We start from the raw sequence: 26,691 nt of genomic DNA, 5'->3' as shown, positions 1-26,691 counted from the left end.
CGAGGCTACCCTGACGTTGGTGCTTTGTATTGAATCGACTTATTATTGATGATATTCCGCATGTTATTTAATAAAGTTACATTAGAATGATGAGATATAACGTGAAAGAGACGGTAAATCGATAAAAGATGTGCAAATGTGGCCTTGGATAACCGAAGAATTTGTTTGAAAGAAAATGTTGCATCATTGTAATGATTCGGAAGGCCAGACTTAAGTCACATTATCCTTAGTACCTCTTAAAGTGGTTAACGTAGAGACACCATTAAAGTCTCGTAATCAGTCGTGGGCGTTTACCTTTGGCGTTCAAATAGCGTTTATTTCGTAAACCAACAAAGACTTGTGGCCAGTAACAAATCGTTGGAACATATTAGCACAAAAACAGTATACGAGTAACATATCAGAATGCGTGAAGCACGTTTAATCAAGCAAGGCGAATTTGTAAGCATTGAGTTCTATTGCCTAGCATTTTTCTTGAATATTACTTGACAGACGTCAGTAGTTACTTATTACTTTCTGTATTGAAGAGGCTATCTTCTCAATTTAAAACGTGTGACATGTCCAGAGATAATTCTTCATCGTCTTCTACAAGAATATTCAAACCCGTTTATTCCTTTGTAGTGAACAAAATCCAACTGACAGAACTTTAAGAGATTTTCTCAGTTTCATCTACCAGTCTAAAAGTACGGGTTTAAAAGAAGTAGGTAGATATTCTCTTCTTTTGAAGGTCTGATGTTCATATCGATTCTGAAATACTGCAGACAACAGTTCATTCTAGTTCAGCTGTGCGAGGCAGAAAGTTTCGCAAACTGCACAGTTGTGAACTGCGCACCATTTAAATGAAGGGGGTGTAACTCATAACTGCTGTTTTGTGGGACGATGGCGAATGGTCAAAAGATTGTGCGTGTGTTTGTAGTTATCGACACGATCCTTCCAATGGTAGAACTCTTTCCGATTAGTTCAAAAGACTTATGATGAGACATAAAACATGTGATCTTAATATGGCGCACAAAGCGTGGCCCTGATGCGTACTGCTTTGGGATTTAAGTGATGTAGTTTGAAATTTGTCTCTTTCTCGTCACGACAGCTCAGCAGATATGGTCTGCTAGTTGAAAAGGAACGTATTTTTACACAATCAACTTTAAAGACTCTTTTAGTATCTGGTATGGTCATGATCCGGTTTGGTTCTTGTAAGACAATCTCCTGTTGTTGCTTTAGAAGTGCCATATTGTTTTTAAGAAGTCCAAGTTTTAATCAGTAGTTTAGAAGGAGACGTAAAAAGATCGTTATAAGAAATATCCCCCTTCACGTCCATAATTTATGACGAAAACTCTTCAGAAACCTAAAAGGATATAACTCATTCGATATTAGACTTCAATTAGGAATTAAATTCAGGTAATGTGACGTAAGATAAGCCTCCCATTTTCGTAAGAAATATGGCCCGTTAAGACGATCATAAAAGTCGACTACAACCGTTTAACCCGCAAAGGGTCCTTTATACAGAACGAAGGTCATAGGTATTTTTATTTGGTATAGAGTGAACATAATTGAATTCTAGTGTTCTCGGGCTATCGTTGACTGTGCATCGTCGAGTGCTGAATGGCTGCAAGCGTTCCTGGCTGATGCTTCAATGTTTTTAATTGCAATTCTTTTGTTGCGTTCTATAAACCACACCCGCGAGAATAGTGTGTAGTTTATCTTAGTATCGTATTAGAATACGGTCTATTATAAATCTTTAACAGAAAGTGTGTTATAATTATTAACTATTTAGTTTGATAGTTTTATAGGACATCAACATGCGAGGATAATTCAAGTAATTCATTGATCGCTTGAAACTTGTACAATAGTGGCGCCCAACGGGGACAACTAAACTGGTTTAATTGGAACATAAATAATGACAATTATAAGTTTTATTTACAGATCTCGTTAGCAGTAAAACAAAATGTCGCTCTCGTTTCACAGACGGCACGATATTACAATAACAGTCGGCGAATCATTAAAGTTTATAATGTCGCATTACGTAATCTGTACATTAAAATCAAGCGCAACAAGTAAACGAATGCTACAAGTCCCATACATACCTAGACAGCAAAAAACGAGCCAGCTACATTTTTGTACGGCACCACTAATTCAATTAAAAGTCGAACACAAAAAGGCACCATCACATCAGAAATTAAACATAACAAATAAAATAAATAGTGCAAAGCAAAAAACTGCAACCAATAACTGAAACTCAGGGAATAACTGAAGGTTTAATACTTTCAAGTAACATTTTTAGTCAAGAGTCTCAAATGGAATTATTTTTTAAACAATATTGTGCGGATCGCGTGCGAAATTCGCGAAAATCGTGTATTATTTTGACAGGCCCAGCTTGCTAGGGAGCAGCCTAGCCTTTGTACGGGCGAGGGCGAGGGCGCAGGCGCGACATCGATCTCCTGAAGCCTTCTAGTAAGGTACGGAGCATACGAACACATAGTTAGTAGACTCCCTAAAACATCCACGTAGCGTTCGCACACATACAAAGCGCAGTGAGTGAACATAAAATTGTGATTTGACGTCACGAGGTCTGCGCCTGTCCATCGTTTCCCCGCGTAATTTTGTGTAAAGGAAGTGTGAGGATGTGTGCGTGATGTGGAAACTAAACGGAGGAAGTTATTCGGTAGAGTAAAGTGTTCTGTGGCTAAGGCTAAAGTATTCAATACCCTCAGTCGATTGTGGAACGTATGCTCGACTAGTATAGCTTACATTTTCATAATTTTGTAAACATGGCCATTGAACGAAAACATGAAATAAACCGTAACTGACAACAAAAAGATCATTTTACAAATTGACTTCCGAAAGGTTCTTGTTCAGAGCATTCTCATTTCTCCCACGAGACTCCTATGAAACTCGTTAACGAATCCCGAATCAAAGGAGACTTCATATTGAATTTATTTTCGGTTCGTCGTATTGCTTTCTGTAGCATCACTGCGCTATACAGATTGATAAATAGGTCAATATCAATTGTGAAATTCGCGCGGAAATTAGTTCACTTGCCTGGAGCAAACTCTGTTTACAGGTCAACCGTTACTCGGGAATACAATGAACATTAATCTTCTAACAACTGTTAGTAAAATGAAGTATGAATTTGAATAACTAAATGCACTTGAACATAAGGGAAATCTGGGGTGTTATTTTATAGTTAGGATAGTAAGGGTGCTTTTCCACCAGAGATGTGCTATGTTACGTTGCTGTGGATGCGTTTGGCTTCCACCAATCACACTCATTACACACAGCTTAGTAACTACTGGTATAAACAGACTCAGCTAAGCTAGGTTTTTTAATATGGAAAGATGCGAGCAAATAGCGCGCGATAGACACTTTGCGGCGGCGCATCTTCATAGCACATCTTACTCACACAGCTACATAGCTTAGTATCAGTGGAAACGGTCACATAGTTTCACAGCTTAGCTATTACATTTTCGTAGCATAGCTACATAGCACATCTCTGGTGGGAAAGCATCCTTACGGGCAAAAAAGTAGACAAACTGACGAATCCCCTAATGGTAAGCGATTATCGCTACCTTTTTTTTTTTTTAAATACCTATCTTGTAACGTGTGGAAATCCTCATGGATACCTCTTGTCTTACGATGTACGCCAGACAACAGGTTATGTCGGACTCTTACCGACTAAAACCACACACTCCTTCCCTGAAAACAAGAGGGTCACTGAGTACTCGAGTGAACGAACTTGCCAGTGACACTCATTTCATTGTTACCGCGTCCTATCTTTAGCATATCTACATAGCACATCTGTGGTAGAAAAGCATCCTTACGGGCAAAAAAGTAGACAAACTGACGAATTTCCGATCGATGGTAAGCGATTACCGTTACCCCGCAATAGTTAATTGTAAATTATTTTAAATACCTATCTTGTAGGTTATCTAACATCGCATCAAACAAAAAGAAGTTGGTAGTTATACATTTGGATAAGTAGAATAAAAATTAATACAAGGAAAAGGTATCGCAAAAAATCTTTTACACAAAACTTTGCTCATTAGTAAGAAGACGAAAGGGCGAACGTGTCTTGCTTTATCTTCCAATCGTTAAGTCATTTGTAAACATGAATAAATCTAGGCTTCACCAAAATCTGTGTCATCGAGTGTTGAAGAAGTGAAGTGATATTTGTTTGGTTAAATGCGCTAATCTCGAAAAGTACTGGTTTGTATTGGAAGAATCATTTTAAGTTTGATAAATCGTATAGTTATGTCACCCAGGAAATGAAGAGAAATCTGGTCTTTGATCTATGTTTGTGACCAATAGCTTTGTCGCGACACATTACAAGTGACGGATGACGTCATAAATCCTACACATTAAGTTTAAACATGGATAGAAAATCCCAACGAACAACAGTTGGGCAGAACGCCCGTCAGGTACGTTAATCGCCTGGTCGGAGGAACCTCATTTTCTTAGCGAATTTTACTCACTGTTCCCTAAACCTTGTTAATCTTATGAGATAGTCAACTCGAGACCAAAACTTAAAATTCCCGCGCATACAACGACAATACACAGAACAGACAAGGAAATCTCGCAACAACGTGAGATTTTAAAACAGAAACACCAACTATGTTACACTTATGAAACACTCATTGTAACCAGAATGGGATTCTCTAAATACCTCATTTATTTCGCCAGTGACATACGACTTTCAACTTAATTTTTATGTGGGTTAAAAGTTAATATTGTATGGTTTGAAAAGTAATTAGTTTAGGATGTGTATGGCTCGGTTAGACAATGCATAGCTGGTTGATAATGGCAAGTTATAATTGTTTAGAGTTGACTGATATATTTTTGTATTGTGTTGTTCACATGGTGTGTTTGTACTGAATGGTGGGACTGGTTTGAGAATTGGTTTTTGTTGAGGTATATGTTACATTGCATGTACATTGTTGATTTGTTCTTGCTGTGGTTTGTACCTCACTTTGTAACTGTAGGAATTAATTTAAATAGAACATATTTTATACTAGTAAAATCAGTTTACAGCGCTTTTATGAGAAATTATGTAACAAATGGGGGGATGACTCAACCAAAAATATTTTATATGCAATAATAGGCATTTAAGACTAGTTATTAAAAACTAAATAAATAGTTACCAATACTAACTATTATTCACAATGTCTGAATAGCTGCTATGTGTCAGATAACTTTGAATTAAGAACTTTAATTTAATGTACTCTCTGTCGTGTAAGTTTATCGGGCACATATATGACGGTGATGAAACAGGCACTTAATATAAAAAAAATGTTACCTGAGGAAAATATATTCTTTATGGGTTGCAAATTCATCGTAGCTGCCGTAGCTTCCATGCTGAAAAAACAAACAAAATAATAAGTAGGTATAAATCAATAAGGAAAATATGTACATCATTTTTATAGACTAATTAATTACCTACTAAGAATAAATTTAAAATCTAGATAGCTTTGACATTTCCTAATAGACTAATCGCAAAAAAGGACTAATAAACTCGGAGGCTCCAACTAGGTAATATTAGTTATAAGAAAATACTAGTTTTCTTGCTCTTAAAACACTATTATTTTCAAGTAACTAACTAGTTCATTTCTGCAGCCGTGCTTTGCCCGTGGTTCAGTGTCATAGAAAATGTCCTATGCTTTATTCCAGACCATAATCGGGGTAGATTATTATGATCCAAATTTCATACCAATCCCTTCAGCTATTTTAATGTGATTGAGTAAAAAACATACACACAAACTCATAAACATTCACATTTATAATATTAACTAGTAATATTAATGCACTAACTTATAATTTATTAAACACTAATGAGTATTAACAGAGTCCATTAATACTAAAAATTGTTTATCCAATACATCAAACATAAAAACTTGCATTTGGCAAGCAGCCAAATCCATAACACTCATAAACACAATGAATGCTATTTGAAATGTATGACGGCTAGTATGTTAACAAACTGTAATTAGCTTTTATTAATATTGAAGATTATTTTGTAACCCGCCATTTTGTTTTTTTTTATTGTACTTTCTGACCTAATCAATTTCAAAGTAACTATTGCTGGGCATTTTACAGTTTTTCCTAAAATTTCCCAGTAGTAGCACTGATTCTGGAAGTGTGCCCAGTATATGGCAATAGGCTCAATCCCTATTACATGGGACTTATAATACAAATGGTGAAAATTGGGTGTGCATTGTGTAGCAACATTACATACAATAATGCGCATCTCTGCCTGCCCCTTCGGGGATTAAAGGCATGCCAATGGTTGCTGTTAAATATTCCTAGAAAAAATCTAGTCTTTTTATGTCATAAAAAGGCTAATGAGCAAAGAAATCAACTGATTGTTAGCAATTGGCAACACCGTTTTAGAAATTAGGTATTGGTGATTTATCTTGAATCAGGGTAATTCGGTTCTATGCACAAAATGTCAAATTGTCAAATTTATTTTTGATTTTAAAGACCACTGGTTTGCACCATATTATGCAACAAGTTTCTTCACATTTGTTTTAAATTTTAAGTTATTTGACAGCCTTAAGTATAGACCTAACTACCACAAATAACTTACTTATTTTCTAATGTACCGCTACAACTATTAATGAAAAACTATGTTCTGAATTATTTTCTAGTAGATCTCATTAACTATACTTAATACTAATTGAAGAGAATAGTTTTAAGCATTAAATAAAATTGATATTGGTAATATTTAATGAATTTGACTAACTTGAAATGACTTTAATGCAACAGGTGGTCAATCTCATGACACAAATACAACAAAGGGCTACAAGTATCACTATGTACTGGCCATATACATACTCCAGCTGATAATTCAGCATAGATAATACATTGATTGACAAGATTTTAATGACACTTTGAAAAGAGGTGGCATTACCATTTACCAAACAGCCCTATAAACTAAATAAATAAGAACTGAAGTTTTACTTTTTAAAAGTTTTAACACGTATGAAACCGCTTGAATTAGGTCTCAGAATAATTAAAACAAATGTTTATAGTATTTAGACAATGTTTTAAAAGAATGTCACGTTCCAACTTACCAAATAGTTATTCAGTAGCTAATCGAAGTTAAACACCGTAATAACACACATTTCACCAATATTGAGCGACGTCTTACGCAAGCTGCACTTATTAACGTTTTTCCCAACGTATACCCGGAAAGATAAAACAATGGGATCTGAATTTTATGCCAAAACACTTTCACATTGGGCCCAACTACAATAGTAGGTAGCCACCTACATGAAACAATAAACAGTTACACAGCCTTCATACATCACGAAAACAAACTTCACATTGATAAATTAACATTAATCCACTTTATTATGATACATAGTTAACACAAAACACAAGATTTTATGCAAAAACTAACTTTTGGAGTAGCGTAAAAACTTTAAAACTTTAGCCGTGTCGACAACTTAACTCTTGAATTTTTGACTGATAGACAGAGACAGCACGATAAGCAACGCAAGCCGGCCCCGTTGTCTCCAACCTGTTTGACAACGCAGTGTCATTTGAAACGTACTCTGTAAAACTTCATGATACGGTGTGTCTTATGACAGCGACTTAAGGTTTAGAATTGCGTGACATTTATTCAAAGTTATCAGTTTCGTACAGCTGGAAAACCACTTTATAATGATACCAGATCAATTAAATTTACCCTTTATTGGTTGAAAATGTAATATGAATTCGAAATGTCAAATTAGTATTTTGTACGATACGGATAAAATATTAGAAAGCAATGAGAAGAAAATATTACCAAACTTTCTTAACTTTGTTACATATTTTTATTTCATTAATAAAAGGAAGATTCTACTAAGAAGTTGACTACTTCTAGGTTGAGTGAAAAAGGTTTTCTTCTCAGTATATACTTAGGTACTTGAGTGTTAATTATTTAGTGGATAAACAACTAAATATTGAATATAAAATTATTTTCTGTAAATTGATCATTTCTCACAAGGATTATCTAACCGTTGTATTTTTACTACTAGGTTAAGACCTAGTAGTATTATTTTCCCGACAAAGCAAACCGTACCGGAAACCGTAAACCGTAACCGTACCGTTCTTAGTTACTTGTTTAACGCTATACAAATTAATACTACATATAATTTATTACAGAAATTAGATCATACTTTGGAAATGAAAATAATTGTGTATCACGAACATTGACTATAGCAACACTGACCTGTTGTAACGTTTAGTTATTTCTGTCGTAGCGTAAAACTAATAGAATTTTAAAACGTTTTATTAATTGAAAAACCTTTTTATTAATTTGATAAAACATAATATCGCAGTACACATTCTTATTTCAAACAGTGCAGGCAGATGTAGTAGACACGTTAGACTATAGTAACTGGCACCAGAAGGCAGAAAGAAGTTACACAAGAGCAAAGAAACATATCGTAAGTGACCCGGTTGTGGCCACTATAAGAATTTTGTCGACTTTGAGGCTTTCTTAACTTATAGTTTTTGTTATCACGAACATATTTCTTGTAAAAAGTCGTTTAACATGTATTAATCTTGCCTAAGAAAACCCTTTTTTTAAAGAACGTCCAATAGAAAAATACCTAACTGTATAAAAAAGAAAAAAAAAAGGGAGTTTGTGCCATTTTTGGCCAGATTCGTGCCATTTCTGGCCACGGTCGTGTGCCAGTTCTGGCCATCAAAAAATACAATAAATGTAATCAAAATTTATTAATTAAATTTGACATTTTAGAAACAATGGTTTTCATTTAGTCTGGAAAATATGAAATATTATTACTTCACTTGAATTTAACTTACAAATAAAGAGATCAACATTTATATGACGTTGGTAAAAGCTGCAAAGTAAACTGACCTCCCTTTGTGTGAAGGCAATTTATTGCATCTCTGAAAATGAAAAATATGTATTTGTTGATATGTAAAGCCAAGGAAAAATAATAAATAAATTACGATAAATGTTTACAAAAGTTTTGGCCAACCGTGTGGCCAAAGATGGAGAAATTCATAATTTTGTCTCCATTAGTGGCCACCTTCTAATAATCCCACTTCAGAAACATATGGCGACAAAATAACTTTAGTTCCACTTAGACAATATATTCTTCATGTAGTATTAACATAAACATCCAAACAATAAGCAAAGATTTAAAAAATAAAAACCAAATCCTCACCCGCACGCCTTAGCGTTTTTGTTAAGATCTTTACAATTTCACCCTAAACTAAAAAGAATGACTTGTTGCATCGAAGTGAAGTTTGACACATTAAAGCTGCCAACGGTATCAGTGTCTCCAATATTCAATATTTTAAATACTGTACATCACAGAGTAATTTATTTGTCCATGCCTTAGTTATAAAAATTTGAAGGCCCAAGTGGCCACAAAGGGGTCGATGGCCACAACCGGGTCACTTGCCCTACGGTAGCGTTATTTTTATCATTTTAAAGAAGAGTATTCTTAGGTAATATTATATTAAAGAAATATTCGTTTTACTATAAAATACTGTAATTTTAAAGGTAAGTAAATTGCCTGTCATCTGTCTCATATTATTACTTAGGTATGTTACGAATTAATAAAATAATTTCTCTCAAAAAATATCTAAGTATTTACGTATCAAGGAATGAAAAAGAAAAAAAACATTACTGGCTCCGTTTCTTTGCTCTCAAGTATAGAAATCTATACACTTTGCTCTGCTTAGAGATAAAACCCGAGATCGCTGTAGTAGCCCTAGTGGGTCCTTACAACAGCCTCCTCTATTTACATACCTACAAGGGCTTTTCACTAATTTCCACGCTTAGCAAGCGGGTTGGAGATCACAGTAGGTAGGTATAAAAAGTTCCAATTTATCTTTCCATATAAAGGGCGCTGCAGCCCAATCTTTGTCAAATGTGTATTGCCTGGGGGATTTATTTCACCGGAACACGGGTGAGTCACTCATTCAGCCGCAGCCGCCATTCCGGCCACCATTCTATCTCTTCAAAGTCTATTATGATACTTCGCTCTAGTTTGGTAGATTACAGGTACTCTCAACGGATCTTGGCAGGTCTGAACTACGTGCAGAAGGCTGCGCAATAAGTGTAAAGGGTCAATTGTATTTAGAAATGGTCAATCTCTAGCCTAGATCCCCGCCCCCCGCACCTCGCCTCATGCCACCATTTGGTTCTAAAAAATACTTATTGCGCAGCCTTCTGCACGTAGTTCAGACCTGCCAAGATCCGTTGAGAGTACTGTACCTACGGATTCCACGGTGGCCTGACTGGTTGCGCCGTCAAGGTGACAATAATTCAAATGTAAACAAATAACGTTTACATAGAGGATATTGGTGGACTTCTTGAACGATGTCATTTTCACGATACTTCGTAGATTTGTACATCGTTATTTAAATTGCTCTTGATTATTTTTTGTTCACTTTCAAATTAGTGCTGATGCCACCTGGAGAGCATTTGATGATGACATCCCAGAGAAATCGAGGGAAACTCGCAAATTCTAAGCACTTTTTAGGGTTCCGTAGCCAAATGGCAAAAAACGGAACCCTTATAGATTCGTCATGTCTGTCTGTCCGTCCGTCCGTCCGTCCGTCCGTCCGTATGTCACAGCCATTTATTTCCGAAACTGTTGGGCCTATATAGTTGAAACTTTGTAGGATGATGTATTTTGGTAACCGCTACTTGAATCATGAATAAAAATGTATAAATTCAAAAATCAAAGGGCCCCCCTTTGATTTTTGAATTTATACATTTTACTCCATGCATGGAACTGATTAAAAAAAAAAAATTTTTCAGCTAACATATCCGTGATGGGTGTCTATGGATAGGTCTTTAAAAAAGACATTAAGGTTTCTAAAACCACTTTTCGTCAAATTCAATCGTTTGAAAGTTAGACGCTTCCAAAGTGGAAAAATGAGTGTCCCCCCCCTCTAACTTTTAAAATAAGAGAGTGAGAAAACTGAAAAAAATATATGCTGTAGATTTCAATAGAAACTAACAACGAAAATTGGTTTGAACGACATATCATTATTAGTTTTTAAGAAATAAAACATTTTCAAAAACCGCAAATATAACTTTGTCGTTCATACAAACACTATGCAAAACCAAGTTATTTTACAACTTTTATATTATGTCATCTATTTGCTGCTACGGAACCCTTCATGGGCCAGTCCGACTCGCACTTGGCCGGTTTTTATGTTTATTCTAACAATTTCATAAAGTTTTAAACTATCAGTAGCTAGGCAATACAATGAAATCATTAGGTACCTAATAGTTATTTTTTATTAGTTTTAGTCGGCTTTTTGTTGATTTGGGCAATATGCGGGGCCTGTAGCATTTGCTGCTTCTGCTATAAGGCTAATCCGGCACTGCCCTTACTCGGCTCCTTCAATACCTAGGTATTCGTGGGTAGTTTTTGGACAGTAACAAATGGGTTTAATTTGAGGGAGAAATAAAAAAAGAGGTTTTCATACAAATTCCATTTATTGATTGAATTTTTTATAAAATGTAGTGACTGATTTCATCTTGGTTTACACACTTAAAGTTACAGTTATATCTACTTAAAACAAACTGTATAATACCTTTGGTTAATTAGGTAACTTAACTAGCTATAAAGTAGTACTAACTTAACTAGAGACATCTACTTAAGTAGGTACAATAATTCATTTTTAATGTAACATTTTATAAAAATAATTTCTTATTAAGTAACTAAGTACCTACAAGTTTAACCTCTCGTATGCCGTATATAAGACAACAATAGAAAACACATTGTGTCTCGTGTGGATCCGCGTTCCGGCACACGAAGGGTTAAGGGTGACCTCTTTCACAATATCTGACTAAGATTCTATTACATAGTGCCTATAATTGACAGATAATTTAACGTATGTATCAGAACCAGAGGCGGATTTAAACAGACAGCGCCCTAAGGAAGCACCTCATAGGCGCCCCTAATATTTCTTGGCGCCGCCGTCATTCTATAAGTACGCGCGTCTCGCGACGACACGGCGCCTCCTTGGCGCCCTAAGCACTTGCCTTAGGGATAATACGTCTCTGGTAGGTATCTATCGCAGTAATCTTCTATTTAATATGCGTCAATATTAAGCCTACAGAAACTTAATCAGCAATAGTGAAAGTGTCCCTACATACATCATCTCTTACTGCTTACTTATCTTAATCCTATTTCTATTAATCTTTTGCATTTCTTCAAAAACATACAAATTCGGTTAATAACAATTTCTATAGAGAAAATCTCACGATGGTTTAGAATTAACACGGTGTTACTGCGCTAAACTCTGAGCTTATTTTAGAGTCTATACAAAACTTCTATAATTAGGCATGTACAATTGTACACTATGTACAGCCACACCCTGTCAATGTACCCAGGATCCTCAATAATCCACATTTTTATTCAAAGGACTGATTTTGCTCAATATCATTCTGTGGTGGCTCTTGTAAAGTACGCCAAGGTTTAATTTTTAACTCCAAACGCAAAAAAGGGAAGCTATAAGTTTGATGCTAAAGTCTCTCTGCCTATGGCCTCGTAATTCTTGAATGGATGACTCAATTTCAAGGAGTTTTCTTGTAACTTATTCTCTTCTCAATTGCCACGTTCAATAGTCGAGATCGACGTTAATACTTAGTAGTATAAAATAATTTCCATATTCATGTAGATCTATGTAACAAAAATACATTTTTACAAAGCAACATCCTTATATTTAGTCAGATCATCCGACTCGTTACCTACAGATGTGTGGCTATTCCTCATACTATAGAACACTCTCTCTCTTGACCCGCTAAAATGATACGGTTCATGTCTTAGCAAATTGACACCGTACGCCGCATCCTCCCTTTTGTATTCGGGGTAAAATCTCGGATCATAATCCGGTGGGTAAGCCCTCGGATCGTAGGGGTAAGACCGGTAATATGGGTAAGCTATTTCACTCTTACAATCCATTCTGTCTTCGTAATCGTAGCCTTTTGGTGGGTATTCGTCTGTTTGGAAAGCTCCAACTATGGAATGTCTTCGTTTGTAGGGGTTGTCATAGGGACCCGACCTGGGTCCAACCCATGTTCCGTATATTTGTGGGGCTTGGTAGGATTTGGGGTAGCCCCGGAGGCTGGCAGCGTATTGTCTGTCTGCAAGGTGCTGCCAGTACGCCGGTGGGGGCTGTGGTAACATGTGCGGTGGGTAGCCGAGGTTCATCGACTGACGGCTCGCCAGGTGACGACGGAGATCTGGCATTGAGCCAGATTTACCTGTAAATTGAGGGTTTTATTACAAGAATGTTCTGTTCTACAAGATAGTTAGATTTCTTATCAAATGTAACAAATTTGCAACGCCTGAAAAAGCCCTTAAACTGTACATAATCTTTAAATAAAGACCTTAACATGCAAATAAAGAAATCGATTTGAGTTTGAATGAACAGATTACAACAATTTTGCCATGCAATAGAGCATAATATATTATTTTATTCTAATCTAATACCATAATCTATGCTGCAATTTAGATCCGCATTACCGTTGTCTTGCAGGAAGCCGTCATTGGTGAAAGCATTAGGCGCGTCTGGCACGAAGTGGCTCGCGTCGAACTCACTCCCGCTGACCGCGCCGCCTGCACTGTAACCGGCTTTCCTGGAAATTACAAGAAAACTTATGTAAGTTTAAGTTTTTGAAAAATGTTTATAAGTAAATAGGCAATTAGCATGACTGATTAATTTTAATTATTGTAATGGTTTTGGGTTACCAGAGCATTCCCGTCTTGCTAACCCAATTTTTTTAGATTTCTCACCTAGCTTCCCTAAGTGCATACGCTGATTGTACTAGCACGACTCCACATACGATGGCCGGCAGTCGAGCCACATAGCACGCCAGCTCAGCGCCGCCGTACACTCCTTGTAGACCCTGGAAATAGACATAAAATGAGGAAAATGGCGTGAACAATGCACCTTATTACGTATCTTCACATAGCTCTTATTAGGAAAAAGGTAATAAGCCCTAAGACCAATGATAAGTTACATTATCAGAAGAAGGAGTTGAAGACGACTAAAGAACAAAAAGATAGATATTTTTAATTGCTCGACTCATCGACACGAGTGAATTCCTAAGAAATAAAATCAAGTCCTGAACCAATATTTTTGGATACAGATACATTAAGTTTTGAAACTGGCATGGTCACTAGTAATATCATTAGAACTTAAAACGGGATATTTACCATGTTAACAGTTTGAACAGAACACGGATGAACCATCCGTGATCATGGCGCTTGCAACAGTGCGGAAATATTGGAAACTCACAAAAACTAATAAACATGATAAATATCCCGTTTTAAGTTCTAATGATATTACATTAAGTTCTATTGAACAAGTAATAGCTGATACAACTTACCCAATGACTTATAGACATGTAGAAGACTAGCGCACACTCCGGTATGAGAACTAGTATGACTGCTATCAACCACGCCAGCAGGCATCTGTTGTTCTTCTGTAAAAGTAAAACAAACTAAGATTAGAGAAGAGAAGACATTTGCTATTAAAAATTGATTTTCAGGAGATGAAATTGATGATGAAATATCATCGTAGACAATACTCGGGGAAACTGGAAAATGGAAACTTGTATCAGTTAATGGCGATCTACACTGTGGCTCACGTGTTAAGCTGTTTCATAGCTGTTGGCGCGGCAGCTGGGCAATTATCTGCCATGCAACGTGTAGCGGGTTCGATTCCTCTACAGAGCAACATTCTATGTGATTCACAAATGGTTTTGTCGGTCTGGATGTCAAGTGTATGTAAAATTCTAGCGTGATGCAACATCTTGTAAAAAGGAAAAAGAAAATACTCACAGAAATAAGTCCATGCACCAGCACGACGGTGGCGGCGATGACGATGCAGTAGCAGACCATCAGCAGCGCGGACGCCAGCGGCAGCCCGCTCTGCGACTCCACCACCCACACTATCTCGTAGATCAAGGCGATCGCGTATGCCACCTGGAACAGTTTGAATAATTCTTAAGTCAGCGTGGCAACTTGGTTAGTAAAGGAACCTTAAGGACCATTTATGGTTTTAAATAAAAGGTTACAAAGACTCGTTAAAATTCATGAGAACGCGTGGAAGCATAGAGCCATCGGTACATTTGGCATCGGTTGGCGCGGTAGCTAGGCAACCGGCTGCCGCGCAACGTGTAGCGGGTTCGATTCCCGCACGGAGCAACTCTTTGTATGATCCACAAATTGTTGTTTCGGGTCTGGGTGTCATGTGTATGTTAACTTATATGTTTGTAATCGCACCCATGACACAGGAGAAAATCCTAGTGTGGGGCAACGTTTACTTTTTTAATCCTAACTTAAAGTTATGAAATAACAGTTAGACAACCGAATGACTATAAGAATTCCGTAGTTCATGAAGAAATAAATGAACCGCTTCAAATATTCCAAAGTCTTTGTCTAATCACCATAATATTTATTCAACTTTTCTCAAAGATATCGTATCTTTTCTTAAAGAAACGTTCAATAGACAGCTGGTAATTCGCCTTGGTGTGCGTGTGGGTGTAATTGCAGCCCCACGACGCATGACATGGCACCGGAAATCCTGCGAACGTTTGGCGTTTAATTCATTTACTAGTTACATTCTAAAATCTGACACGGACCGCCTGAGAAACTTTATGGGAACCAGCCAATGTTTGTAGCTTTAGAGATTAGCTGATAGTACGGCGCGCGAGTACGCAACTACACGTTTATGAATTTTATCTTTAAAACCACTACTGTCTACATCGTTCATACCGTTTTCAAAAATACTTTTGAAATCTGTTACAAAATTGTTGAGTCATGTTTTAAAAGATACCTAAATTATTTATCACGTCTCAGGATATTTACTATTTGCCAAACCTTTAAGCGAAGCTCTAAGGAAATCTTGGCTCAAAAAATAGGTATTTGTAAAACTAGACGCAAGAAAATCTAAGATTTTGCTACACAAAATTGTAGTATCGTATTTAGGTTTCTATTTATCCCGTGAGACAATAAAGACAAGGGTATAGTACATAATTATAACGATATTAAAGTACCTAACAGATACATCCTACAGCTGTAAACGGCAGTGTGTACATCAATCAACCTACTCTTGCCATCTGTGGCTAATGATCATTCACAATTAGTTCCGTATGACACAATCGACTCAGTCGCAGTCTCTCTTCCTCATATTTGTTCCAAGTAAGTAAGTAGACAGGTACTTGACTTCTGCCAGTGGTATATTCTAGCTAGTCGTAATGTACCACCACCACCACCTTGCTCCATTTTAATTTGTTGAAGCAACAAAATAATCATTTTTTTAAAACCTTGTCCCACACTAAGATTTTCTGCTGTGTCGTGGGTGCGTTTACAAACATACAAGTTCACATACACATAACACCCAGACCCGAAACAACAATTTGTGGATCAAAGAGTTGCTCCGTGTGGGAATCCAACCCGCTACACGCGGCAGGCGGCGCCTAGTCACCGCACCAACCGTGCAGTCATGAAAAATCTATGAAATATTTTTAAGCATCACAGTCTCACAGACCTACCTACATACACATACATTCAACGTTTAGAAAAAGTGCATTCCTTACTAGATAGGTACTTTTATTAGAAACAGGATGTCGCAGGTTTGACAAAAAGTCACTGTAGGTAATCAATCTATGAACAAACTAGTTTTGCCCAGAAGTTACGTATTAATTTGCCAATAATTCGCAGAAGTATACCACATGATAAAAAGTTGGTTGAATATTGGTCGGTACCTACTCAAAAGTAAAGGCTCATTTTGTCCTCGCAAAAACTTTATAATTTGGTTTGATAAACTGGTTTATAATAAGTACCTACCTATTTACCAACACGTAAAATCGAACATAGTTATGTTCTCTACATTTAAGATCACTTAAATCTCCCTCTTGCTTATAATGACCTTTTAAAATACTATCTAAACGGTAAGTTATGCCTCCTCCATTACCTTTCTATATTGAGGGTTCTAGACAGTCCTAATAAAATGATCATGCAACGTCAAGCCTTTTATCCCCGAAGGGGTAGGCAGAGGTGCACATTGCGGCACTTAATACCGCTAGACAATGTACACCCACTTTTCTCACCATTTGTGTTATAAGTTCTGTATAATAGGGGGTGAACCTATTGCCATATGCTGGGCCCAATTCCAGACACTTCTACTATAGAGAAATTTTGCGGAAAACCGAAAACCCCCAGTAATATTTTGCCCGACCGGAGAATCAAACTCAAAACCCCTTATCCGGCAGTCGCACTTGCAATTGCTCGACCAACGAGGCAGTCATTGATATTATAATCAACCTACTCAGTAGGAGTCCTAATTAAAAAGTTTGCAATGTTCAGCCATTAGCCCAATCCCTTCATTAGCTTCAAATGAATCTATTTTAAAAATAATTTCCTGCACTGCTCAGTAACAACTTTTCAAATCCATCACAACAATGACACAACACAAGACTAGTCTTGATCCGAGCAAGCTTACTCTCACTATTGCGTCGTCGAGATAACTGCATGGCCTTACAACCAACCAGTGTAACTAGACCGAGCTTTGCATACAAACACACAACATCTCCGACCTATATGACGTGGTGAAGGCTCAAACTAAAATGGTCTTCTCGGTCTACACTTCCTCCGTATGTCTAGTGAATTTTAAATAAGCGAACGGGTTTGTTGTCGTTATATTCGTGTGGTTTGTCGAATAATGCTTCAATGTCAAGATGAACGATTAGGGAGTTCGTATTAAGAGGTTTTGTATTCTTTTATTGTTTTTTGACCTTAATTTTGAACTTTGGTGCGGTCAACCACAGTTTTACTACGGATGAATTGAACTTCAACATTCAATTTTGATCTAAATGTCATTTAAATGTGTCACCAAGAGATAATAGCCTTGTTGGCTGACGTGGTTGCAAGTGCAATTACCGGGCAAGGGGTCTCGGGTTAAATTTCGGGTCGGGCAAAGTATTAATGGGCTTTTTTCGGTTTTTCGAAAATTTCTCAGTAGTAGTACGGAATTTACCTATTACATGGGACTTACAACACAAATTGTGAAAAGTGAGCGTATACAGTGGCATTACGTGCCATAATATGCACCTCTGCCAACCCCTTCGGGGATTAAAGGCGTAACGATATATATGTATGTACCAAGAGATAGTTGCTTTTTTGACCTTATAAAATCGAGTATGAACTCCAAAACCATTAACATACTAAAGGTACACACTACATATATAATTAAAATATATATCGGTAAGATCTCTATGCAGTTTACTCGCTAATAACCGCACGTCAGTTCCTTTGAGCGGAAACCGCATGATAACAAGATTACATCAGTGATGTGTTATTAAACACGAAGGCTAGGAAAAACCTTTGAAAGGAACACAATAGTTTTACAATTTTCATAAATGATAGCGCCCTGAGGAACACCTTGCTGCTAGCTATAATGAACCGGTAACTACAAGTGTCCCTTTAAAATCAAAGATAACGAATATCATTCAAGAAATTGGAAGGAAGATTAAAAATATTTAGGAGTAAAACTGAGAAAGTACCTATTGAATGCAGAATTTGGCGTAGATTCAATCATTCAATGTGTTCGAACCGGCTCAAAAGTATCTAGTTAGGAAAGCATATTTGTTCGAAAGTTCTTATTTCCTAAACAAGCATTTTTTTCTATTATTCAAAGTATCTTCTTAGAAAGGTTTACTCACCAAAGCATAAGCCGCAACGAAGCCAGAAGCAGCAGTGACACTGCAGCAGAATATCCGACTGACTGCCGGCTTCATGCGAAGCTTCGGCGTCTCCAAGTCACTCAACTCGTTACTCGTCGACATCTTGGACAAATACTTATATAACAGCCTTATCACATTCCTATACACCTTCTATTTCTTCTAGAGCGTTCTAGAATTCTCATACTTGTGCAGAAACTTCGGTTTTCTCTAGAAGTTTCGATGTCTGATCATAATTTGTTGTTGTGTCTGTATGCTGGCATGGCTTTCGAAGATTCTGGGTGAAATAGTTCTTTATGTAGGTAAGTATGTTGAAAAACTACATCTTCTCAAAAGTATGAGATGACAGTTTTCTTGTAGTAATCAGTAGAGGCGGTGATCTGGAAAGAGAGAGAAGTAATAAGTAAGGCAAATATTTTAACTATACTTATGAATGCCGTGGATGGAGGTGTTAAAACAGTAAGTACTGTAGCCTTAGTACGAGTTTGCTTTACGTTTAAAGTAATCGCAATGAGAGCGCGTTCGGCACTCTGATTAGTTGGTTTATTCGAGTCGGCCAATCAGAGCGTCGAACGCGCTCTCGTAAAGCAAACTCATACTAAGGGTATTGTGTTATTTCCAGTAGAGAGCAAACCTATCGCAAACCCGTCGATTACGATCCTATACTCTATGTAATACCTACTTAACTCAGGATATACAAAGATCAACAATGGAAATTCAACCTTAATTCCATCCTGCCAGGTGTTACATTTATTTTTCAAATGACACTAGTCCCATCAAATGGAAGACGGGACTACCAAATTGGGTAAAAATGAAGTCGTCATATTCTAGTATGGTATACATAATAAATATTTGTACACGTATATGGTCATGTCATTCTGGTCAAGGTTAAGTCCATCTGTGTCTACGCAAACTGGGTTATGTAAACAACAATAGCTTTAGTTTACATAGACATCATCATTTATACACAAAACATAATTATGTGATGAGATCTTTGGAATTCGTCTGTTGAGTAAATATTAGTTACCTGTACCCTTAGTACGAGTTTGCTTTACGTTTAAAGTAATCGAAACGAGAGCGCGTTCGGCGCTCTGATTGGTTGGTTTATTCGAGCCGGCCAATCGGAGAGCCAAACGCGCTCTCGTTTCGATTACTTTAAACGTAAAGCAAACTCGTACTAAGGGTACTGAAAGCTTTGTCTGTGATTATGTTCAATGTTTGTGAACTGTGATGAACTCAAGAACTGTTGAACGGATTTTGAAGAGGTTTACTTCAGTTTATACATAAAAAGATTTTAGACTAGAGGAAGGTTTGTATTATTTCATTTATGTGTGGAACTGCAGGCCGATAGCCAGTCAAGTAATTTCTAAGCAGTTAGTAATTTCAACATTTAAACGTGAGTCAACTTAAGTAGCACTTAGCTAAATATTTGATCAATATTTAAAGCGTATGTAGTACACACGCTTAAACACACCATTAAAAATGTGTTTGATTTGAATCATCAATTCTCAATCAGTAAGCTATTTGTTCCTCAATCCATTAATTAATTTACGACGCATTTTTTTTGGAACCTACCCATAGTACGACCTAGATTGTAACGAGTATTTAGCTTGACCGACGGACGTAATGATAATTTAATTACAATTCAGTTTGATACCGATTAAATTATATTGACTGCCTCGTTGGTCGAGTGGTCGCAAAGTGCGACTGCCGGACAAGGGGTCTCGGGTTCGATTCCCGGGTCGGGCAAAGTATTACTGGGCTTATTTCGGCTTTTCGAAAATTTATCTGTAGGCAATAGGCTCACCCTGAAAAGTGGGTGTACATTGTATAGAGGCATTACGTACCGTAACGTGCATCTCTTACCCTTACCGGGATAAAAGGCTGACATTGCAAAAAAAATGTTAAAAATATTTTTTTTTGGAACCTACCTATAGTACTACCAAGATTGTAACGAACATTTAGCTTGACCGACTGACGTAATGACAATTTAACTACAATTCATTTAAAATGGATTAATAGACACATTTAATGATTAATAAATATATCTATAAATCTCGATTGCTGAAACTGTGCCCCAAATAACTTGACTGAGCATTGCCTTAAGGCTTTAAGTAATAAATACTAAGTATTCTTTATGACAGCGCTATGATGTAATGGCAACACAGTTCTTTGCAATTTTAATCTATATCTAAAAAACTTAGCACATTTATAATGTGTGTAATATGTACGTTGGTATTTCACATTTATAACAACTAAGTCAGTCATTAGGTGTAAAAAGTGTTATATGTATTTGGAATCGGACTTCCGATCATTAGCAATAGGTAATTAATTTGTGTAGTTTTTTTATGCACTTGTAAAATTGGCCCGACTGCCTGGCAAGGAGCCTCGGGTTGAATGCCTGGGTCGGGTAAAGTATTACTGGCCTTTTTTCGGTTCTCAGTAGTAGCACGGAGTCTGGAATTGTGCCAAGTAGGTATATGGCAATAGGCTCACCCCCTATTACATGGAAACATTTGAAAAGTGGGTGTACATTGTACAGTGGCATTACATGCTGCAATGCCACCTCTGCCTACCCCTTTGAGGAACAAAGGCGTGATGATACATATATAAAACTGTTGTTTAATTAATCTACTAAAATTAACCATGGTTACTAGACCCTAAGACGGGTAACTGGTAAAGCACTTGTAAAATTGTAACTCCTCTGGTGTTGTGGGTGTTCATAGGCAGCTCTAATCACTTACGTTCAGGTATTCCGTCTACTCGTTCGCAGACAAAAACTCTCAATCTCACTACAACTTCAAAATGGCAACAAAACTCACCGAAGCACGAAGGTATCATTATCACATACTTTATTAATATTCAGTACTTAGCTCTGAATAATGAGTTAGCTAGCGATGGGAACACGCCGTCACGAATGATGGCCGTTTTTCTAAACAATTGTTAGACGCATGTTCCCATAAGATTTACCTAGATTATCAATCTCCTGCTATTGTTGTGTAAGGTTTAAACAATATACCTTAAATATGTAAGACATACATAGTTATTGTATGTAGATATTTGGAGATGGATAGATAAAGTCAGTAACCTTGTAGGTGTGGAAATTATGATGTGTGTATACGCGAAATCATTCTGCAATGAATAAATGTTTAATCTTGCTCTAAAATATCTCTTTGTTCGTATCTTCCTTTAGAATGAAAAACTCAGATAGCTCATGTTTATATCACAGTACTTTATTCGTGTGGGCCAAATGAGTTTTTTTTTAAACTTTGCCCCACATTAGGATTTTCTCCTGAGTCGTGTGTGCGTTTACAAACATACAAGTTCACATACAAATGTCACCCAGACCCTAAACAACAATTTATGGATCGCACTAACTGTGCTGTCAATATTAAGACCATTTATTATAGAACACCATTTCCCTGCTATAATTAGACTTATCACAAACGCAAAAACAAACAAACAAGCGCAAACACAAAAACAATTCTCAGCCTATTACGGCCATTCACAAGAAGAGATGCAAAACACACAAACGGATCAACAACCTTAGCACATCTTGCGTATAGGGCCAAATCATTGACTCCATGGGAAACACACCATCAATGGTGGGAACCTAATTGTGAATACAAGGTGTCAGTTGTTACCCATCACTTAAAAAGCCGGGGTAAGCAAAAACGCGGATGAATCAAACATATGATTGAATTGTTTGAAGGAATTGCGATGTTCCCTTTGTTTTGTTTGTATTGCTGTGGTCGGTTCTCAGGGAAATGAATGAAGTTGATGTTAATTGAACGATTTGTTATAAATATTTATTAGCTTTAATAGACATAGATGACTGGTGAATGAATGAATAAGTATGCAGTTAAAAATTAATACAGTCATTTGATAACTATCTTTTGGCCGTAGTATTTTAAATGCGAAAGTTTGTGAAGTTGTGTGTATGTTTGTTACTCAATCACGTCAAAACGGCTGAAGGGATCGGGATGAAATTTGGAACAGAGGTAGATGATGGTCTGGAATAACACAAAGGCTATTTTTTATCCATCATTCGTCATTTAATGAATCAGTTAAAACTTTAATACAATATTTTTAAAAAGAAACCATTTCGTCGATCCCTAATTGTATCAAAGTTACCTTCTAACTCTGTACCAAAACCTATCAAAATCAGCCCAGCACTTTACCCGTCACAAGACAGAACAAACAACCAAACAGACTTACTACACATTATAATATTCAAGTGATTTATTGCTATCAGTTTTAAACCCAATAAATTCCAACGTCTTAATTATGTCTTAACCAATGTCTGTCTTACAGTGGACAGTCCATTTCACATGGACAACTTGTATGCCTTGACATACTTCGAAACTATGTAACTGCAAGCTCTAGTATATAAGTATGTAAGTAGTTGTGATGTTAATTACTTGGTGCAGGATATGAGCATAATTGTGTATTTAGTATTACTTCGTTTTACTTGCATAATCTCACGGCTGTCTCCCTATTTGGTTTACTTGCTTGTGTCCTTTTCAATGGGCTAAGGGTTGTGTGTTTCATTGCAGTTGAATTTGATTCGTTTGGAAAGTGATTAAGCGAGATATGAGTTTATAAGACTAACAAGTGATGTTTAAATATCGTAGTTAGTTCCTTATAAGAGTTGTAGTTGTAACAAAAGTTATTGAAGTAGAAATATTGAACTGGATATGAGTTTATGAGACTAACTAGTAATGTTTAAATGAGTTAGTTTTTTGTAGGGATTCTAGCAATAATAGATAGTCTACATAAACTTAGTTATGTACCTCAGATACGTTATCTACCCAAGAATATATTTGGAAACCACCGACTTGGTTGGTTTGCTTTTAGTTCCGTTTTTCGAATCTGTAACGATCATTAATTAAACTACCTACTTAAGTAAGAAGTTTTGTGACTTCCCAAAAATATCACTAATATCGCGATTCTGACAACAAAATTAAAATAACATCAAACTTCTTTAACTTATATGGTCACACGCTCACATCGGAACCAACACTCTACATTCGTATGTTAATAGCGTCCATCGACCTCGGCGCTTGCGCATAAACACTTCGTATTGTACAAAATATGTCCCATACTAATGTGAGGCTTTGTTTGTTTGTCCTTCTGTCAAATTGTTGCAAGATTGATGTGATTTTTTTAGTTGCGAAATTGTCACCTTAAATCTATTGCAGGCGTCATACTTGTAGATAGATAGAAGTTCAAAAAAATAGACCAAAGAATTCCATTTTTGGTGAAAAATGCGGGTTGTGGCGGGCAGATGTGATAAGCTCCGTGTAAAAATGGACACTTGCTGATGCTGTGTAACTTAAGTTAGTTGAGAAAAGTTCAGGAGTTAGGGCGTAATGAAAAGTAGCGCGGACGAGTGGATAATTTTATTATTAGAAGAATGGAAAAGTAAAAGGTAACTTAAGGTAAAGGAAATATGTAAATATCGTGCGTAACGCCACGGGTAACACTAGTATACTATGTGTATAGTAATTATTGTTTTGGCAGTGAATTCGGTATATAATGTAGGTCATGGTACAACTCCGTAAGAGTAGAAAGTTACGTTTTAGTTAACGTAACGTACTCGTATTTTTTTATTATGAACGTAACATAACATTACGCATTTTAATCTTGAGGGAATAGACAAAAGAATATGTGTACGGAAAATCATTCTATAATGTACAACTATCGATTAAAGTGTTCGATTTGAGGTCGGGCAAATCAGCTATAAGTCTTGATATAATTTTTCATACACGTACCTCAACTTTATACGTTTTGAAGACTGAAATAATAAGCTCTAGACCTAGTGCTCCGATCAAATAGTTCTAACAGTTAATCAAATTTCAAGTGTACAGCAATAGACTCCTTTGCAGAACCGTATTATAACTAAGACAAACATGTGCCTTGGGCACCAAGTTATCCATAGGGAAGTGCCATAACAGGCGTTGCACCATGGAGGCTCCGGGATTGATCCACTAAGAGTACCAAGTGCCTCCTATAGGTGTAGATGGGGGAGTTTTAGTGAGGTAAAATCCCACACTCCATAGTTTTTTCCCCAAAAAGCTTGGAGCCTTTTGAAGGTTTCCTCAGAAAACAAAAAAAGGGCACCAGATTTTAGAGGGGCGACTCAACACTGTAAGACGCGCACTCATAGAGAGACAAAGGCGCCAAAAAAATTAGGATCACCATGAGGTGCTTGCCTATGGCTTTCTCTAGATTTTATCCGCCTCTGGTCCTTTGATAATAGGTATACGAGCTGCTGTAATGCACTCTATAAAAACTCTTCCTGAACTACTAATTCCGATAGAATTTCCAATGTTTTGTTTTGAACAAAGCATTCATGAAATTGTTTTGTTTGTTAATTATTTTGTTTGCATTCTCCGATGATGTAAATAGCCACAGAATGATTGATACATAACATATTATAAATATTAAAAACGTTCGTTTGATTTTGTTTGTCTGTTTGAATATTATTGTCATAACTGCTTGTGTTAACGGTATCTACAGTTTAGTTAATGTTTTATTCATCAACATCTCTGTCAGAATATCCTCTTCTCAGTATGAGAATTTTGACAAAATTTAACATGAATTATACAGTCAATCGATGAATAAAGGTTTTTGAATATTTAATGAATATTATACAATTAGACTTTACGACATTAGCGGGACCAGTACCTAACTAGTGTGCTAACTCCAATCTACCAAAGGCCTGTACGTACACCTACGTTGCCAATTTATACACACCACAAAAATATAACTAACACTTTCTTTCACACCTGCGTATTTAAACTGTAAGATCATATTATATCAAAATTATCTCAAAACTACGCACTCTACGGAATTTGTGAACAATTACCCCACTTATAAAGTTTGGGAACTAAAAATATAATGTCTCCAAGCACCGTTACTGCTGGTGCCATCTGACCATTTACGCGTCATAATGACTTCTCACTATACGACGATATTTCATTCTGAGTTTCCGTTAATTCTCTCTTTGTAAATTCTAGTTTTTCGCCCACGCTAGTTAAAAAGCCGGTATATAATATTATAGAAGTATCATTTATGTTTGAAACACCATTAGTGTTATAATTGCAATTAGTTTTTTAGTAAAAACTAAAACTTAAGTTATTCTACTTTTTCTACTTCTATAGTCTAGATAAGTAAGTCACCATAACTGATTCGGGAACCGAAAAGTTACAAAACATATCGAGAAAAGACTGTGAAAAGACTTTTCGATTGGTTTTATTGCATTAGCCGGTAAACTAGCAGACGGATCACCTGATGGTAAGCAATCGCCGCCGCTCATGAACACCCGAAACACCAGAGGCGTTACAAGTGCGTTACCGGCCTTTTGGGGGTTAGGAATTTAAGGATTGTTAGGGAATCGGGGATTGGGAAGATAAGGAAAGGGGGTAATTGGGCCTCCGGTAACTTCACTTACACAACGAAACACTTTATTATCACACACAGAGATTAACAGTCTTATGTAAGTATTTTTATTCTTAACCATGTGTTAAACGTTCAGTATCTACAATCCTATCAATAATTACAAGTATGTGCGAATGTAATCTTACTTGCCATCAGCAAATAGTCTGGGCCAAGGCTGCATACACTAGCTTGACATGAAGACTTATGACTAAACCACGCCCCCTCTCATTGTTTCTAACATTTAAATACCTCCTACAACAATTAGTTAATAGTTAGTCATTATTTTTGTACCTGACAGCTTGCAAAAATTACGCAAAACTAGTGTTTATTATTTTAGTGCAGACATAATATAACCTTATGTCTGTTTGACTGCCAATGAGTATGAGTTACCTAAAAATAACGGTTAACCCACGTAACTATAAACTGAGATAAGCCCTACTAGCTTCTTCAGCCTAAAGCGTCCGCGCACGCTGTCCATAAGGAAGAGACCGTCTGTGATGCGAAACTACAAGTAGTAGAGTTTTTATTAGTAC

At 36.6% G+C, this 26,691-nt stretch overlaps 2 protein-coding genes across 16 annotated transcripts in view; both read right to left on the bottom strand.

The window, feature by feature from the left end:
* The window catches only part of LOC118279249 (rho guanine nucleotide exchange factor 2), a 59,238-nt gene extending 51,770 nt beyond the window's left edge, over window positions 1-7,468 (bottom strand). For 13 of the 14 annotated variants that reach the window (XM_050698335.1, XM_050698337.1, XM_050698340.1 and 10 more), the window contains exons 1-2: window positions 7,059-7,468; window positions 5,285-5,343 (exon numbers count right to left, since the gene is read on the bottom strand). In XM_050698335.1, the coding sequence (XP_050554292.1) occupies window positions 5,285-5,342 (58 nt within the window). In that variant the 5' untranslated portion in view covers window position 5,343; window positions 7,059-7,468. Of the gene's footprint in view, window positions 1-2,078; window positions 2,394-5,284; window positions 5,344-7,058 lie in introns of those variants that run through there. The other variant, XM_050698349.1, reaches the window with a different exon arrangement.
* A 3,971-nt stretch (window positions 7,469-11,439) lies between these two features.
* LOC118279350 (uncharacterized) overlaps window positions 11,440-26,691 on the bottom strand; it is a 29,915-nt gene continuing 14,663 nt past the window's right edge. Inside the window, exons 2-7 of one of the 2 annotated variants that reach the window (XM_035599018.2) lie at window positions 18,698-19,095; window positions 14,814-14,957; window positions 14,360-14,455; window positions 13,764-13,876; window positions 13,461-13,606; window positions 11,440-13,231 (exon numbers count right to left, since the gene is read on the bottom strand). In XM_035599018.2, the coding sequence (XP_035454911.1) occupies window positions 12,669-13,231; window positions 13,461-13,606; window positions 13,764-13,876; window positions 14,360-14,455; window positions 14,814-14,957; window positions 18,698-18,820 (1,185 nt within the window). In that variant the 5' untranslated portion in view covers window positions 18,821-19,095 and the 3' untranslated portion in view covers window positions 11,440-12,668. The remainder of the gene's footprint in view (window positions 13,232-13,460; window positions 13,607-13,763; window positions 13,877-14,359; window positions 14,456-14,813; window positions 14,958-18,697; window positions 19,096-26,691) is intronic. The other variant, XM_035599019.2, reaches the window with a different exon arrangement.

Source organism: Spodoptera frugiperda, chromosome 14, assembly GCF_023101765.2.
Source record: "Spodoptera frugiperda isolate SF20-4 chromosome 14, AGI-APGP_CSIRO_Sfru_2.0, whole genome shotgun sequence".
Lineage (NCBI taxonomy): Eukaryota > Metazoa > Arthropoda > Insecta > Lepidoptera > Noctuidae > Spodoptera > Spodoptera frugiperda.
This window is presented reverse-complemented; position numbering and strand designations above follow the sequence as displayed.